Source organism: Orcinus orca, chromosome 10 (assembly GCF_937001465.1).
Source record: "Orcinus orca chromosome 10, mOrcOrc1.1, whole genome shotgun sequence".
Taxonomy (NCBI): domain Eukaryota; kingdom Metazoa; phylum Chordata; class Mammalia; order Artiodactyla; family Delphinidae; genus Orcinus; species Orcinus orca.
In genome coordinates, this window is record NC_064568.1 from 89,405,173 (window position 1) to 89,422,245 (window position 17,073).

Consider the following 17,073-nt stretch of genomic DNA (forward strand, 5'->3'; position numbering starts at 1 on the left):
GGATATTCTTTTCCCTTTCATCTACCTCAATTTGCTGAAGTGAAAAGTGTAATGTACATGCAGCTGGGGTTGCCAGATAAAAACAAAACACCCACTTACATATGAATTTCAGATAAATAAATTTTTTTGATAAATGAATAAATTTTTAGTATAAATAAGTCCCACATATTGCATGGGACATACTTATACTAAAAAACAAAAACAAACAAACCAAAAAACCCCTCACTGTTTATCTGAAGTTCAAATGTAACTGGGTGTCCTGCATTTTCATTTGTTAACTGGCAACCCAACATGCAACAGGCCTAACATATCAAGCGGATGGTGTGCTAGCTAAGTCTGTTGTTGGGAAAGGTTGGTAAGTGGTAGCGCCCACTGGTGGTGAGACATAGAAAAAAGGTTTGGGGCAGGTAGGTATCAAGAAGGAAAGAGACTGGTGATATGTTTTAACTGCATGCAAAGACTGATGTTCGAGGGCCAGCATGGGGGTGACTGCTGGAGCAGTCAGAGGCAAGCAGCCCGGGGATGAGTGGTACATGCACACACTCTGGCTCTCGGTGCAATGCAGTTCCTCTTCCTTCCTCTGCTGATTTCTTCCTTATGCTAGTGAATTTTGTAGAGGCAGGTATACAATCAATGACAGTAGAAACTGAGATACTTTTAGGCCTGATAAATAATTTAAAATACAGAAACTGCCATTTCTATGTAGATTTTCTTTTTTATTTATTTTTAAATTGAGGTATGATTGAAATACATTATGTTAGTTTCAGGTGTACAACATAATGATTCAATATTTGTCTACACTACAAAACGATCACAATGGGCCCAGGTAACATGTCAGCATATATACAAAATTTTCTTCTTTTAATGAGAACTTTTAAGATTTACTCTCTTGGCGACTTTCAAATACACAATACAATATTATTAACTATAGTTGCCATGCTGTACATTGCATCTCCATGACTTATTTTATAACTGGAAGTTTGCACCTTTTGACTCCCTTCACCCATTTCTCCCACCTGCCGCAGCCTGCCTCTGGAAACCATCAATCTGGTTTTTTTTAATCTGCAAGTTTGTTTTGTTTTGTTTTAGAGTCCACATTTAAGTGAGATCATACGGTATTTGTCTTTCTGTGCCTGACTTATTTCACTTAGCATAATACCCTCAAGGTCCATTCATGTTGCTGCAAATAGCAAGACTCCCTTTTATGGCTAAATAACATTCCATTGTGTGTGTGTGTATATGCACACACCTCATTTTCCTTATCCATTCATCTGTCGATGAACACTTAGGTCGTTTCCATGTCTTGACTATCATAAATAATGCTGCAATGAACAATGGGGGTGTATACATCTTGTTGAGTTAGTGTTTTTATTTTCTTTGGATAAATACCCAGAAGTGGAATTGTTGGATCATTTGGTAGTTGTTTTTAATTCTTTGAGGAACTGCCATACTGTTTTCCACAGAGGCGTGGCCAGCAATAGTGCACAAGGGTCCCCTTTTCTGCAGATCCTCGCCAACACTTATTGCTTGACTTTTTGATGACAGCCATTCTGACAGGTGTGAGGTGATATCTCACTGCGGTTTTGATCTGCAGTTCCCTGATGATTAGCGATGCTGAGCATCTTTTCAGGCGCCTGTTGGTCATCTGTATATCTTCTTTGGTAAAATGTCTATTCTGATCCTCTGCCCACTTTTTAATTGGATTGTTTGTGGGGTTTTTTGCTATTGAGTTGTATGAGTTCTTTACATATTTTGGATATTAAGCTCTTACCAGATATATGATTTGCAAATATTTTCTTCCATTTGCTAGGTTGCCTTTTCATTTAGTTGATAGTTTCCTTTGCGGTACAGAAGCTTTTTAGTTTCATGTAGTCCCACTTGTTTATTTTTGCTTCTGTTGCCTTTTAGATTTTCTTTTGATTAATTTTTTATCAGTACTTTTATACTGAATGTTAGCAAAATATTTGATCATGAACTTTGTTTTCCCCTATTGCTGATATTTCCCGGGAGTAGCTGGGCGGGAAGGTGGAGGGAGGAGAATATGCTACTAAATAGGACATTTAGTCAGGACCTGGGGAACTTTCTGACTTTTGCCTCATGACGCCACCTGCCCATAAGATAAGTTGCAAATGCTAGCTGGCGTCCTGATAGATGGAACAGGACAGCAGTCTACCAGTTTCTAACCTGCCCTGCTGCCATTTTCCCATCTCCACTGGACTTCAGTTGATTCTCCTCAACCTTTCTCTGGGCTCTAGGGTTTTAGGCTGGCGTGCCCTGTTTCCCTGGCTTGGACATCCCCTGTTGTTTTGGCCCTAAAGAACTCCCATCCTTTGGCTGGAACTTGCCCCATTCCCACCCTCACAGAGGGGAGCTGAAAGGAGAGCACGGTGAACACGGCTCTGTGAGTAAAAGTGTGCCCGACAGTGTTTAGCAGTCATCTGTTAGTCTCTGATGATAGCAGCCCTGATGTACAGCTTAAATCAAGTTTCCTCTGGTGAATGAATCAGACAGGGGAAGAGTGGAGGTGAGGGTGGCCGTGGCCAGCACAAGCTTGGCTGCTTTACTGTCTGCTTTACAGGGAGGCCAGTCAATGGAATCCTTGACACTCTTCCCCCGGACTGTTGCTGTCCTTTCTCTCTCCTTATTCCTTCTCCTACCTCTGTTTCTACATAGAGTTTGCCTATTTAGATTTAGGGGTTGGAGGGAAAGAGGCAGGGTAAGAAGGCCCATCCTGACCTTGAACTTAAGCTGTGTTTGTCAGCCCACCTTTATCAGAGCCTCTTACTCAGCAGATTTGCAGCTACTCATGGCAGAGGGGTGATGGGCATGGACTCTGGAGCTAGAATGCTCTATAACTTACTAGCTGTGTGACCTTGAGCAGTTACTTAACTGTGTCTCAGTTTCCTCATCTATAAAACAGGGGATAATAACAGTACTTACTGGGTTGGTATACAGATTAAATGAGTTATGTGTATATGTAAAGCTTTGAGAATATTACCAGTTACAGGGTGTGCTGTAAGTAGTTTAATAATAATGATAATATAACAATAATAATAATGGTCCAGTCAGATTCCAGCCTCCTTGTCAATCCTCAGGGTAACTGCCAGAGCAGAATTCTGACATCTATGGGTCCCTGGATATATCATTTTAACGTCACCACAATCTCTGCCATTTACACATACTTCCATACCACCTATCCCTGCGTTTACAGTAACAAGGTAAATTAAATCAACACGTAAAAAAATAATGTTTGAGTTTTAGAACAATGCCATGTTAGAAGGAAAAGAAGAAAATACACAGGTACAATGTCAAAGTTAGGCTCAAGGAAACATGACCTGTTACTCAACTTGAATCACAAGCTGAGGGAAGCTAAAAATGAGGAAAATGCTTTTGGATCAGGTTGGCATTCATCAGGAAGCAAAAGCGTGGCTAGAGATACCTATTGCTGAAGCTGGAAGCAGCTGAACTATATCTGCCTCTTTGGCAACAATTATATGGTCACCTAGAGAGGGAAGCACAGATTTTACACCAAAAGAGCTTTTCAGTATGTCCATTATTCTGAGGCTGAGTTATTCAACCGACTTTAGAGTGGAGTTCATGGAGCCAATGAAATGGGTTTAATATTTACTGAAGCGCTCACTTCCTTGGGTTTCAAGGCCATAACCCGAGCATGGTTTTAGTATGACACATGTTAACATGACAATAAGGGAACTCAAACAGTTAGAAGCTAATCCAATTGCTCCTGATACTTAGCAACATCCCGAAAATTACTTTTTAGACATTTTTTAGTCTTTGCCAGAGATGGGGAATGGAGGTAAGCGCACAAATGGCTTTGGCCAACGTGCTGCAGAGAACTGTTTTAAGCATGGCAAAAACATGCCAAATCAATAACTTGTCTCTTTCTCTGCATGTGCCATGAAAATCTGGCTATCGTAGAGGGCTGGATCCATTAAAAACTGAATTTGCTGTTTCCAGACAGCAGATAGCTCAAAGCTCAACAGGGCCAGCAGGCAACAATCCAAGTCTGCATCTCCCTCTCTAAAGCGCAACCCACAGCACTCTGCTGCTGCATGATGTTATTCAAAGCACAGGGGATGAGGAAGGTTTGACAGTATTGTAGCTGCCTGAGGATGGAGTCAAATGGCCATTATTCTTCAAACATAAAGAGCTGGATAAAGTAACTTTTATCTTAAATCACTAGATATATTTGATTAATGGAGAAATGTAAATCAATACATGATTTTCCGAAACGAAACTGTCCCTTTTGCTTAAGGTATGATATATGTATTTATGAAACTTGATGTCATAGAGACTACTAATCTCTTAAGGGAGGAAAGGGGGTTGTATAACTGAAGACTTTTTCTGTCCCAAGACTTCTGAAATAGATTGGGCTTCTGCCCAAATGAAGCCGCAGAAAATATAATTTTACATTTTTTATTATATAGCTCACTGTGCACTAGGAGATATGAATTCCCGCAAGTGGTTGTATTCACGACAGTTCTTAAGGTAGTCTTAGAAGGGTGGATAAGAGAAATACATATCAACTTTTTTTGTACACTTCATACTTCAGTTAAAAATGCATTGTACTGATTCACTGCTTACAAGTATTCACTCAAGTTATGCCTAGAGTAATCTTTAGGATAAAAATATCTTATAATAATTCTCAAAGGCTTTAATATTTTTACAGTGTCTAATTATATGAATGAATAATTTGGGGTAAGACTGATTCTACCCTTCTCATCTTTTATGCTCCCACATATTTTCTGTCCTTAACCCAATTACCAATACATGTTCAACCATTCTTTCACTATTTCTCTTTTATTAAACCACTGTCTATAGTAATACGTACTTCATTTACCCAACCTTATTAAGAACCAGCTGTTCCTAAGAGAGTTTTCAAGATAAATGAAATTTATTCATAAAATAGTTTGTACAAATAGATTATACACATCTCTACTATTTTTAAACAAAACATCTGTTTCTTGATATAATTTTGGTCCAATTATTTTATTCCGGGACTACAAAAATGTATTACAGGGGTGTTTGGGTCCAAATGAAGGGGACTTGGGCAGCTGCACTTTTAGAGTCCTTCTGTTAATGACTTAGAGTTTTTATGGCCTTGTCCTTGCCTTCACTTTGTATGCGGCCACTGCTTAATGGAGCTCTGACTTCTTGAAGCAATAACTACCCTCTTTTTAACTGCTGCTAGGGTTGACTGTGGTTTGAGAAGCCAGGCATCTATGTGTGTTAGAACTATTAAAAAAAACCAAAAAACTGGACTGTTTGTGGATGGAGAACTGAAGAAGTAATGAGGCGGGGAGAGAGAATTAGATGATTTTGACAGTCTGGGCCTAGGCTGGCTTACTTTCAGGTTCCGAGCTGTGTTTTTGACGGCTAAGATTGCTACATAAAATCCCTCGGAGTGAGTGATTTTCTATCTATTCACATGCTAACTTATCAAATGTATTCACACGCAGCTGTTTTTTTGGACAGGTGAGTTTGTTTACAGTTCAAGTGATACATGTCTATGTGTGTAGAAAAATCATTAAAAAAAATTGGTCACCAAAAAGACAAAGAAAAGTTTATTGCACCAACACAGGAGCCATATAATAATGTTTCTACTTGTCCATTGATTTATGTACGAAATGTAGAACATTTTACAAATGTAGAAAATTATTAAAACAACAACAGTCACTAAAAGAAAATGAGAAGCCTACTTCACAAAATACAGAAACTATAACAGTGACAGCCTGTTAAAAACTCACTTTTAATGGTCAAGTATATATTAATTCATATAGATTATTTGTTTAAATAATCTCTGCCCCTTAAGTTCCATTAAGCGTTCTAATAAAAGAATAATGGAATAGGAACTTATTCAATTTTGCAGATGTTAAAAACCACTATAGATCTAAACAGAACTGTGTACTTTTTTCTTTCCAAGTATTTTCATATTTTATAGTAGATTTTTACAATAGCAGATTATAAAAAACATCTGTGTTTAGCTAATAAACCTAGATTTCTCCAAACACATAATTCTGATAAAATCTAACAAGAAAGAAAAGAAGTAAGGAAGGAAGGAAATAAGAAAGAGAGAGACATCTTTTATATGCATGGCAATATTTTCGTCAGGCCAAAGATAAAAAGCATATGCTAATTTGCATACCTTTAATAAAAGTGTTCTAATTATAGCCTATTCTACTTACCTGTGACTTCTCCAAAGGAAAAATTCAACTCCAGGTTGGCTGTCTGTGAAGTGGAAGACCTCTATCCCTATAATCTTCCTGGTAGTTAGTATGTGTTTTCAGAAATTCCAAGCTATGTTTATTATGTGTTTATTAAAATAACAGAGGAAAGAATATAATGTTCAAAATACAATCAGATTACCTGCTGCTTTGGATTCCCTTTACCAATGTTCCCTTTTATTAGGATAGATAAGTGGGAATTAGGTTTGGTCAAGCCCTTCTGTGTAAGTTTGTATTATGAGAACTCCCAAAAACAATTTTTTAAAAAATGGACATGGGACCAGAGATAACAATCCAAAATGAAATTCGTCCAGTCTCCAGCAAAATTTGTCTTAGAGTCTAAAAAAACAACTCAGGTATTTTTCTTAAGACTAATTTTGAATGCTCATTTTGCCCTAAGCTTTATTTGCTTTTTGCAACAGCACCTAAGGGAAAACAAACTGACCATTTACAACCTAAACAATGGCTTTACAGTATGCTTAAGAAATGCACCTGGCTTCACTCAAACAACAAATTTGTTTAACCTGGTGACTTTCCTGTGTCTGGGGTCAGGCAGGAGCAGTCTTGGTTGGGGGGAAGGAAAGGAGAGCAAATATAACTGACTCACTGAGAACAAAACGGTGGTACTAACGCCCCTTTGTAATGACAACTGTTTTAACAGTTTCTTGTAGGCAAGGCTATCATTTAAGTGACCCACTATAATTTGGGATGAAGCCCCAGGAAATTATGCCAACTCTAGAACAGGAGTTGCATTTCTGAGTTTACCCAGCATAATGAACCCACTGAAATGCTGAGTATTCCTTCTTTGGTACAAATTTACATCAAGGGAAAAATGAACAATTGAAAAGATTTAGCTGGAGAGGAAAAGAGTATCACAACATTCGCTCCCGGGAGCAGACCAGAGTTTAGTTTACTTCTTGCATCATTTTTACTATGGAAAACTTCAATCATATAAAAACATACACAGAGTAGAATGATGAACCCCTACAAACCAATAATTCAGTTTCAATAATCATCAACACATGGCCAACCTTATTTTACTGTGCCCTACCCACGTTCCTCCTTTGATTCTTTTTTAAAGCAAATCCCAGACAGCCTATACTTTATTTTATATAAGCTTTATATAAGCTTTTATTTATGACACATGTATATATTTAACCTGAAGATCACTCCAGAAATCTCATTGAGCATGAGATGTTTAAACCAACTTTAACCACATCTTACAAAATGTTTTACACTAACGTTTTTTCTGCCTAGAGAACGAATTTGTTCGAATATAATTGGGTAATTAAAAATGACAAAGTAACTCGAACCACAACCTTCTATTATTTTATTTATGGGGAAGAAAGGAACATTCTAATATTGAGAAAACAGTGCACGTGACTCAATCCCTGTGATTCTAGTCTTTGTGGAAACTGACCAACAAGAGACACAGTTAAAAGTAACACGGTTACCCTTGCCTGGTTGGAGCTTAGAAAATCCGGAGGAGGCAGTAAGGGACGGGAGCCAGAAGGAAAACTCTCCCCTTTCCCTTCACTACACGTATAGAGTAAGACAGAACGCCCCCAGGCTGAACCTTGGGGGCTGCAAAACCCACTCATCAAGCAGTCCAGCTACTTCACAGTAATTTATTACCGATCTTAAAGCAAAGATCAAAAGGAACTCCATCTAGCATTTTATATTCAATTCCTCACTGCCTGATGACTAATTTGTAGAGGAATGAAGTCTTCACAAGGGAAGCCAAAATCATCTGAGGTGACTTTGATACAGTGCCACAAAGGATATGAAGAGGAAGCTGGGAGAAGCTGTGAATGGCGAAGTTCCATTAAGAGTTCTAATAAAAGAATAATGGAATTTCCCTTAACTGTGAATTAAAAAAATGTTCGAAGTGGGCAAAATTTAGACAAGTCAGGCAAAACCTCTGATTTGTCATAGCCTCTTGTTGCTGCTGTTGTTAAATGTTAACTTCAGCCACTGTTGCATTTATGTTTATTAAGTGGCATCGTCTAAAAAAAAAAATGCAACTTCCCCACCAGAAATCTGGCCAATCTCATTCCTTTTGCTCTTGTACTACTTATCAGCCTGCACCTTGCGCCTGCGTTGTCAGACACGCCTGGCTCGCTCGATCGCTTCCAAACAAATTGCCATATTCTGCAAAGTGACTGATTTAACTTGAAAAATGTAACTTGAAATGATAAAATTTTTAGTCTTGTGTATCGCCGCGGTCACGTGGAATATAAACACCTCTTCTGACAAATTTCTGATGCTTAAGTCAACTGTTCACTACAGAAACACTAGAAGCGATGCAAATTCCTTCAACTTCTATGAACAACTGGCACAATTTTTTCCTCCTGAATCCAGACATTTCTGTATTCTCAAATGAGGAGAGTACTTTTCACACTACTTATTTTGGCTAGTTAAAAAATCCTTACCACATGTCTCCTTGTAGATTCATAGATAAAGATTTAAGTTTATATTAGCATTTCAACTGTGCGAATGTTTTGTTTGCTTCTGAAATCACCTCAAATTAACAGATTTACTGGAACCTTATATGATATAGAAGTTTTGTACAAGTCTCAGAATACTTTAATGTATTCCCCCCCCATGAAGATGTGGTGTTGAGCGTTTTCTTTAAAAGTTATGTTTTTTTTTTTTTAAAGAGAACTTATCTTTTACAAATATATGGTGAAATACTTATAAATGAAGAGATGTTTGAGAATTCTTCAAATATAGGAAGTGGAGAGTGTGGGTATAAATGAAACAAGACTGGACATGGGTCTATGAAACTATGGGATGGGGATGCAGGGGTCATTACACTACTCGGTCTCCTGTGTAGCAAAACTCTCGGGAGTGAATATTTCAGTTATGATTCTCGGCACTGCTTTTTGTTAGGATTTTTATTTAGAAACATAAGTTTCTGTCAGAAGCAATGGAGAACCAACAGTTGGCAGATAATATTTCAACTGTCTCTACCAATTCCAAAGCCAGGTTCGTCTACTACACTGTTTGGAAAGAAAAAACCCACCAATCAAAAAACACCCCCAAATCTGTCTTTTCACAGTCTTTGAGATTTCAGTGATGATATGTAACTAGATTTTAATATGCATAAAATAGAATTATTTTAGTTCAGAAATACAGATCTTCTCTTTTCTTTACAAGAGATAAAGAGTTAAAAAATTAAAACTGAAATATAAATGTAATTGGTAACTGTAGTTCAAAACCACTATATACTGGCGAAAAGTGTGCTATACATTCAGAAGGACTTCTACTACCCAGGAACACAAATAACATTCTTCTCTTACCTTGTGATCATATGGATTGTAAGAATGAAATACTTGAGAGAGATCTTTTGTTCTTTGCTTTTTCTGTGGAAGAAAACACAAACATGTGAGTACGCTGATGGCAAAAATATACACGCGTGTATCTGTCTGTCTGTCTGTATCTGCTTTACAACATTGTTTACTTAGAGGTTCCTCCTTTGTGCAAGCTGAGGGGTTACACTGTCAACCTGGGACAAATGGATATAACCAGAAACCAATGCCACTTGATGGCTATGTGGATCACTGTCACAGACCAGTCAGGCAACCTCCTTCTAGAAGGTTCCATAATTAAAACTCTATTTATAATAAATGCATAATTCAGAGACTAAAATGAAGAAGAAACTATGAAAAGAAAGAAAAACATATTTAGGACACTTTCAATTTCATTGCAACACCAACTTCAGTTACTCTGAGTTAGGCACTAGCATGCATCCATTTAAACAAGCAATATGCCTACTTCAGGCTTCCTGGGCACAGCCTGGGTCTGTCTGCTGGAGCCTGTCACTGCTATATAGTGACACAGATATGTATATATGGCACTGTTATATATATGGTGACTCACACACAGTAGGCCCTCAATAAATATTTGCTAAACTAATGAATAAATGAATATACCTGAGTTAGGCATAAAACTATTGCATCGGTAATGATGACATGTAAGTCTCATCCACAGTTATGAAGAGAGAAGGCTCTCTTCACTTCCAATGATGTTGTCATCATTAGAAGAAGCCGGGCTTCTCCACCTCCTGTTCCTCAGTGTCTGTGACAATGGAGAAGTGTGCGGTTCTCCTATGAGAGTCGACTATAAGAACCAGCTTGTTTACTAATCCACTGTGATCTGTCCACCCCACCACAGCCACCATGAGCAATTCTGTGGATGGTTCCAGACCTTCTGTGCATATATCTTCACACACAATTGATTACTATTACTTCCAAAGAAAAGGAATCATTCCGTATACACTGTTCTGAAATTTACTTTTTTCCTCTTCACAATTTATCCTTGCCAAACTTAAATGCTTATATATCCAGCTCTGCAATCCCTTAGACAGAGTTATGAAATCCAAAAACTTCTGAAATCTGAACTTCTTTCCTGAAATGCATTTCAGTTTATAAATATAATGATAATCTTTGCACAAACATCTTTGCCAGCTTGAGTGTGTGTATTTTTTTAAAAAAAGATAAATTATGGAAGTCAGGTTGCAGGATCAAGTGGAATGCATGTTTATTACCTTGACAGAAACTGTCAAGCTGCCCCCTCCCCCAACACTAGACCAGTGTGTCCTCTCATGAAGAGTGAGAGAGAAGAAGGGATTGTGGCTTAGGTTGGAAATTCTTAATTTCTCTTTTTCGTTTAAAGGTGAGAACATTTTTAAATTTAGAAAATAGATATTTTAAAAACAGATACTGAACATCATCCCAGCTGTTGATTATAGAATTTATTTCTTGGGCTTCCCTGGTGGTGCAGTGGTTGGGAGTCCGCCTGCCGGTGCAGGGGACGCGGGTTCATGCCCCGGTCTGGGGGGATCCCGTGTGCTATGGAGTGGCTGGGCCCGTGAGCCATGGCCGCTGGGCCTGCGCGTCCGGAGCCTGTGCTCCACGACAGTGAGGGGCCCGCGTACCGCAAAAAAAAAAAAAAGATAGAATTTATTTCTTGTATTTATTTTTTATACATCATAGAGTTAGCCCACTACCACGTCTTAAAATTCTGTCATGAGAGTGGCCTGTTTGTCCTTAATGCTGCCCCCATCTTGTTCCAGGTTCTACTCTGATGTTGTTAATGCTTGCCTGGTACCCATGTTTCCTAGGGAAGTGTTTCCTTCTTTAAACTCCAGCCTCCTCATGAGCAAATCTGTCACACCTCCCCTACGCCACAGGTCTAGGCAGATCCCCGGCATAGGTTCTATATGACATTGGGCAGCTACTTGGCTCAGCAGTCAGAGCCGATATGAATTAGGACCTTGTGTTAGAGTCATTTGTATACACTCACAGTTTTCCCAAAGATTAGTTCCCTACTTCAGAACTGTCTTTGGAGCCACAATTCCAGTTAGCAGTCCTTCAACTCACTTGGCCTGTTTCCACATTCTGACACCCACCAACAGTCATCTCTCCCTGCAGCTCAGCTAAAATTCCTACCTCCTCTGTCCAGCTCTGAGCTGTGCTTCTGACCACTGGGCTCGAAAGTAATCTAACACTCCTTTTCTCTAGAGAGCAGAGATGCATCTATAACAGTTTGGAAACAGTCCCCTGGCTCTATGAGCCCTGGAATCTGTTCTGAACAGGTCACTTGCCCGCCAAAGTTTTCATTAGCTTATAATTTTCTCTTTCCTTTCCACACACCCACTTAGTTGGTTTAACAGTTCTTGGCTTATACTTCAATCAGAAGAAAAATGACGGATATTAACACTTCCTTTGGTAAGAGACAATATAAAACACTGGGGAAATTTTATTTTCAGAAAGGAAATTATGCTTGAGAAGATAAAATAGGCAGCATATCAGTATTCAACCTAGGAGGTGTCCCAAGGACCAATGAGTCCCTAAAATGGTTGAGTTACCAGCTTGAGTTGGCAGGTGGATAAGGAGCATTCAGAGGTTCTTTTATGTGACCTTTTTATGTGGGTTTGGAGTTTATATCTTTATTTTGATAGCTAAAATCTAAATATACCTTCTATTATTTTGGGAAGAAAGTAGGGTATAAATAAAAAGCAAATAACACTATTCAGACTAAGCCCCAAAAGAAGACAGTGAGGAAAGGATGCCCTTTATTTCTGACAACGAATGTATTATATACAACTGAAGTAAAGTCTTGGCTGTGAATACTGAAGGTTATATGTTACTAGTCCAGTTAATGGAACACCATTGCTATTCTTCCTGTGAGGTCAGAGTCATATAGCCCAGAACTGTATCTTCTGGGATCCAGAATAGGGATTGACAAACGATAGCCCCTGGGCCAATCCAGCCTATTGCCCATTTTTGTAAATGAAATTGTATTGAAACACAGCCACTCTCATTTTCTTATGTATTATCTATGGCTGCTTTCACGCTACAAGAGCAGAAGTTGAGTGGTTGCAACAGAGACCCTATAGTCCATAAATCCTAAAGTATTTACTATCCGGCCCTTTACGGAAAAAGTCAGCCATCTCTCACCTAGAATCTCTATCTCTGACCATGGCCACTTCTGGCAATAGTCCCTTGACCCCCAAATCAAACGAACAACTAACTGTCCAGTAAAATTCCTTGTTTCTTCTGCTCACTGAATGAAGACAGCTCAAGAATCAACCCTAATGGATATCCTGACACACCAGGATGAACACAACAAGGAAAATAAGAATTAGCTGTCTTGCTGTCTTGTTTGTAGGATTTTGCCTTCTGGGCATTCTATATTCAGACACAGAATGTTACAAGTTGTTTTCTAGAGCATGTTGAGATAGATGTAGGGCTTTTAGAGCCTTCTGTATTCACAACGTAACTGCAGATGGCAGAAATTCTGAGAAGAGACCCTTACTAAGTTCTAGCACTAAAGCCAAGGAGAAGGTTTTGTGTACGAGCAACTAAAGCACGGTCATTACTGCTAGTGAGCCAGTTCCTCATGTGCAGACAATGTTAACAATACGAAGCTACAAGACCTGTTGAGCCTTGCTGTCAGCAGTTTTAACTGAAACGAAAAGCTGAGCCAAAAATGGAACAGTTAGGTAGTTTCCTATTGCATCATAGTGTGTGTCTAAATTACCTCCCACTTTTTCGCCTGTTAAAATAAACATCTCAGTCATGCAACCACCTGTTAATTCTCCAAGTGTTCAAAAAGTAAACGTGTCAAACAAGTTGTGTGATGAACTTGGAATGAGGGTGGCCAAAGTACAATGAATATGGCAAACATCTCCCCGCGAACAGTACGAGGTGTCTTCAAGTCCACCTCGTCATTAATCTCAAGGTCCTGGCCACAGAGATGAGAGGATGGTAAAAAGTAACTACGTGCTGAGTCCTGCAGTCTCTGTGGGTTGCAGCTGGGTTTAAAAGATGAGGCAGTATGTAAATTTGGTAAAGTTTCTACATTTCTGACAAGCTGAACACCTGAAGATCTCTATCCTATAGGCATTTCCCGCCTATAGGAATTTTGAATTTCACTCTGCAAGGACAGAAAACACTGATGAACCCCTTTTATATCCATGTTTAAACTCCCTTTCAGACAAAACCAAACAAATTTAAAGGCCCCAAAGGAGGATTTTTAACAGTTCAGATTTCCAGATGATGTAATTATTTCAATTTTTATCAAAGGTAACAAAAGAGCTTGGATCTGAAAGACATTCCACATGTGATGAGAACCTGTATTTTGAACATGAAGTTACACAATCAACTGAGTTTTAACAGTATCCACCAATTTAACTTCTCCTGGTTCCTCAAACGAATTCAGTGTTTTCTGTGCCCATTCGCTACTTGTAGATTAAAGTTTTCTCAAATAAAATAGTGTGATTATAAAACTGTAATAACGCTACGAATGTCATTTCTACATATGGATTCTCAAAAATGATAAAACCTACAAGCTTTCAGAGAGTTCGATGTGCTTAAGGTATATTATAATAAAATATAAATGTTTCAACAAATCCTTACCATACTTTGTGGTAAGGAGACAAAAGAGCAAGTTTGAGTTTCATTGTACTGACTTCTGATTTCTGGTTCCGCACGTAAGGAACTTGGAAATTACCACTCTGTCCTCACAAGTAATAAGCTGAAAAGACTGAAAAACCAGAAACTCAGGGAAAACTACTGCCCTCCCCCACCTGCCCCCCTCCACCCCCCTGCAACTGGAGAGACCAACAGGCAATCACCGGGAACGCAGCTTCCCAGGGCAGAGAGAATCCCTGTGGGAACCAATGCTGGGGCAGGAAAACCAGAACTATAATTGCTGGATTGTTGGAGGCCCGGTGCTAACAACTCTAAGAGCTAAGGACTCCAATGGGATTCAGTAGTAGGGGCCCTCACAATGTTGTGAGATTTACTAGCAGAAGCTCAATGAGGTTCCCACAGTAAATATCAGAGAAAATCCCCTTGGGCTTCCAGCAGAAGGAGAGGGAAAAGGAACCATTTTGAAATACACCAGTGCACTCTGTTTTTAACAAGGTCTGCCCTCAGGAGAAACTAGCTAATCAAAACTGAACCTGCTAGGGTATTATTACCAGAGCCTAACTGACCTGGAGAATGGAATACCCAACTCCAGCCCACCTAGCCATCCTATCCCACCTAAGAGGAGAGAAAAACACCGAGAAGTGCACAGTCCAGAGGTCTAGGCTAACTAAAAGACTGACATGTAATCATAGGAATGTAGAATATTTCCCCACCTCTCACATCTTGCCACATTACTAAAGGCAGTTCCTTTTAAGCAGTACATCACATCCGACTATCAATAAAAAATCACAAGGTATGCCAAAGGCAAAAAACACCCACAATTTGAAGAGATAGAGCAAAAATCACAACCAGACATGACAGAAATGTTAGAATTATCAAAAACAATTCTGATTAATACACTAAGGGCTCTAATGGATAAAGCAGACAGCAAGAACAAATGGACAATATAAGCAGAGAGATGGAAATCCTAAGAAAGAACCAAAAGAAATGTTAGAGATCAAAAATAATGTAACAGAAATGAAGAATGGCTTTATGGGTTTATTAATAGACTGAACATAGCTGAGGAAGGAATCTCTGAGCTAGAGGATGATATATCGCTAGAATCCTCAAAAACTACAAAGCAGAGAACAAAGACTGAAAGAAAAGAGAACAGAATATCCAAAGGCTGTGGGATAACTAAAAAAGGTATGACATATGTGGTTATGGAATGACCAGGAGGAGAAGAAAGAGAGAAAAGAAAAGAAGAAATATTTGAAACAAGAATGACTGAGAATTTCCCCAAACTAAGGTCAGATACCAAACCACAAATCCAGGAAGCTCAGTGAACACCAAGCAGGACACATGCCAAGAAAACTACACCTTGGCATATCGTTTTCAAATTACAGTAAATCAAAGATAAAGAAAAAAATCCTGAAAGAAGCCAGAGGGGAGAAAACACATTACCTATAGACAACAAAGGTAAGAGTTCCATTTAACTTCTCCGTAGAAACCATGAAGGCAAGGAGAGAGTGGAGTGAAATATTTGAAGTGTTGAGAGAAAACAAAAAATCCACCAACCTAGAACTCTGTACCCTGCAAAATTATCTCTCAAAAATGAAGGAACAATGAAGACTTTTTCAGACAAACTGAGGCAATTTGCTGCCAGTAGACCTGCCTTGCAAGAAATGTTAAAAGGAGTTCTTTAGAGAAAAGAAAACAATATATACCAGAAATCTGAATCTACATAAAGAAAGCAAGAGCACTGAGGAAGGAATAAGTGAAAGGGAAATAACTTTTATTTTTCTTATTCTTAATTGATCTAATAGATAACAGATAAAATAATAATAGCAACAATGTATTTGATTATGTATGCTTAAGTATATGTGAAATACATTACAGCAATGATACAAGGGATGGGAGGAAGGAATTAGGGTTATTTTGTTATTCCAAGGTATTCATACTACCTGTGAAGTTTTATCATCCTATGTAAAAGTGGATTTCTTTTACTTGGACTAGTTGTAAATGTATATTGCAAATTCTAGGGCAACCACTAAAATAAGTTGTTCTTTTTGTTTTTGTTTTTTTAAAGTATAAATGATATGCTAAGAAAGGAGAGTTTCAACACACTCATTTTTTCCTGCTCCCTTTCGGGCAGAGAGTCTAAGAAGCGGTTAACCGATTAAGTGGCGAGTCACAGCAGCGAAGTAAGAATGAGAGAATAAGGAGCCCAGGAAACTCACCAATTGGACGATCAGGTTCTGAATAGCTGATCTGTGTGTCACGCAGGGGCAATGATGGTGCCGTGGGGACTAGGAGACTGTGGCTCTAAATACATCCCAAGAGGCTGGAGTCAAAGTTCCAGGTAATAACGGCTAGGGATCAAGGACTGGTCAGTTACTACATGACACGGAAAGGACACGCATTCCACCTCAGGAACCGTATCCTGAGGCAAAAGGGTGGAAACAGCCAAGAGTTGCAAGATAATAACAAAGACTGAGAATCCAAAGGGTTGTTGGTGAAGAACTAGGAACTGGGAGAATCACAGTGAGGACTAAGGACTAAGCAAAGCAGTAAGAGACACTGAGGTCAGGGATAAGAAATGAAGTAGCCAGGAAGCCTGCAGAGGTGAGTGCAGGCCGTGGCTCCCAAGGATGTGGTCGGAGGCTGAGGCAGCTCTGGGATCTTCTATTACGCTTCCTGCAGAGGCAGGTTCCCCTAGTCAGCGTGTGGGCAACGCGGACCCCATTAAACTCAGTCTGAAATGGGACAGCATTTTGTTGAAAAGGGAAAATAGTACGGTGTACTGGGGAGGTCAGCTTTTGATAAAAGCAGAAAGAAAAGAACTGAGTCTATAGATAGATTATGCCATTTATACTGTAAGAAAGTAGGTCGAGTATAGGAATGCTGAGGCA

General features: G+C 39.0%; 1 protein-coding gene across 6 annotated transcripts in view; it reads right to left on the reverse strand.

Annotated features, from left to right (window-relative positions):
* The window catches only part of CDKAL1 (CDK5 regulatory subunit associated protein 1 like 1), a 654,793-nt gene that overhangs the window by 122,232 nt on the left and 515,488 nt on the right, over nt 1-17,073 (reverse strand). For all 6 annotated transcript variants that reach the window (XM_033434817.1, XM_033434820.2, XM_049716364.1 and 3 more), the window contains one exon: nt 9,545-9,607. In XM_033434817.1, coding sequence (XP_033290708.1) covers nt 9,545-9,607 — 63 coding nt within the window. The remainder of the gene's footprint in view (nt 1-9,544; nt 9,608-17,073) is intronic.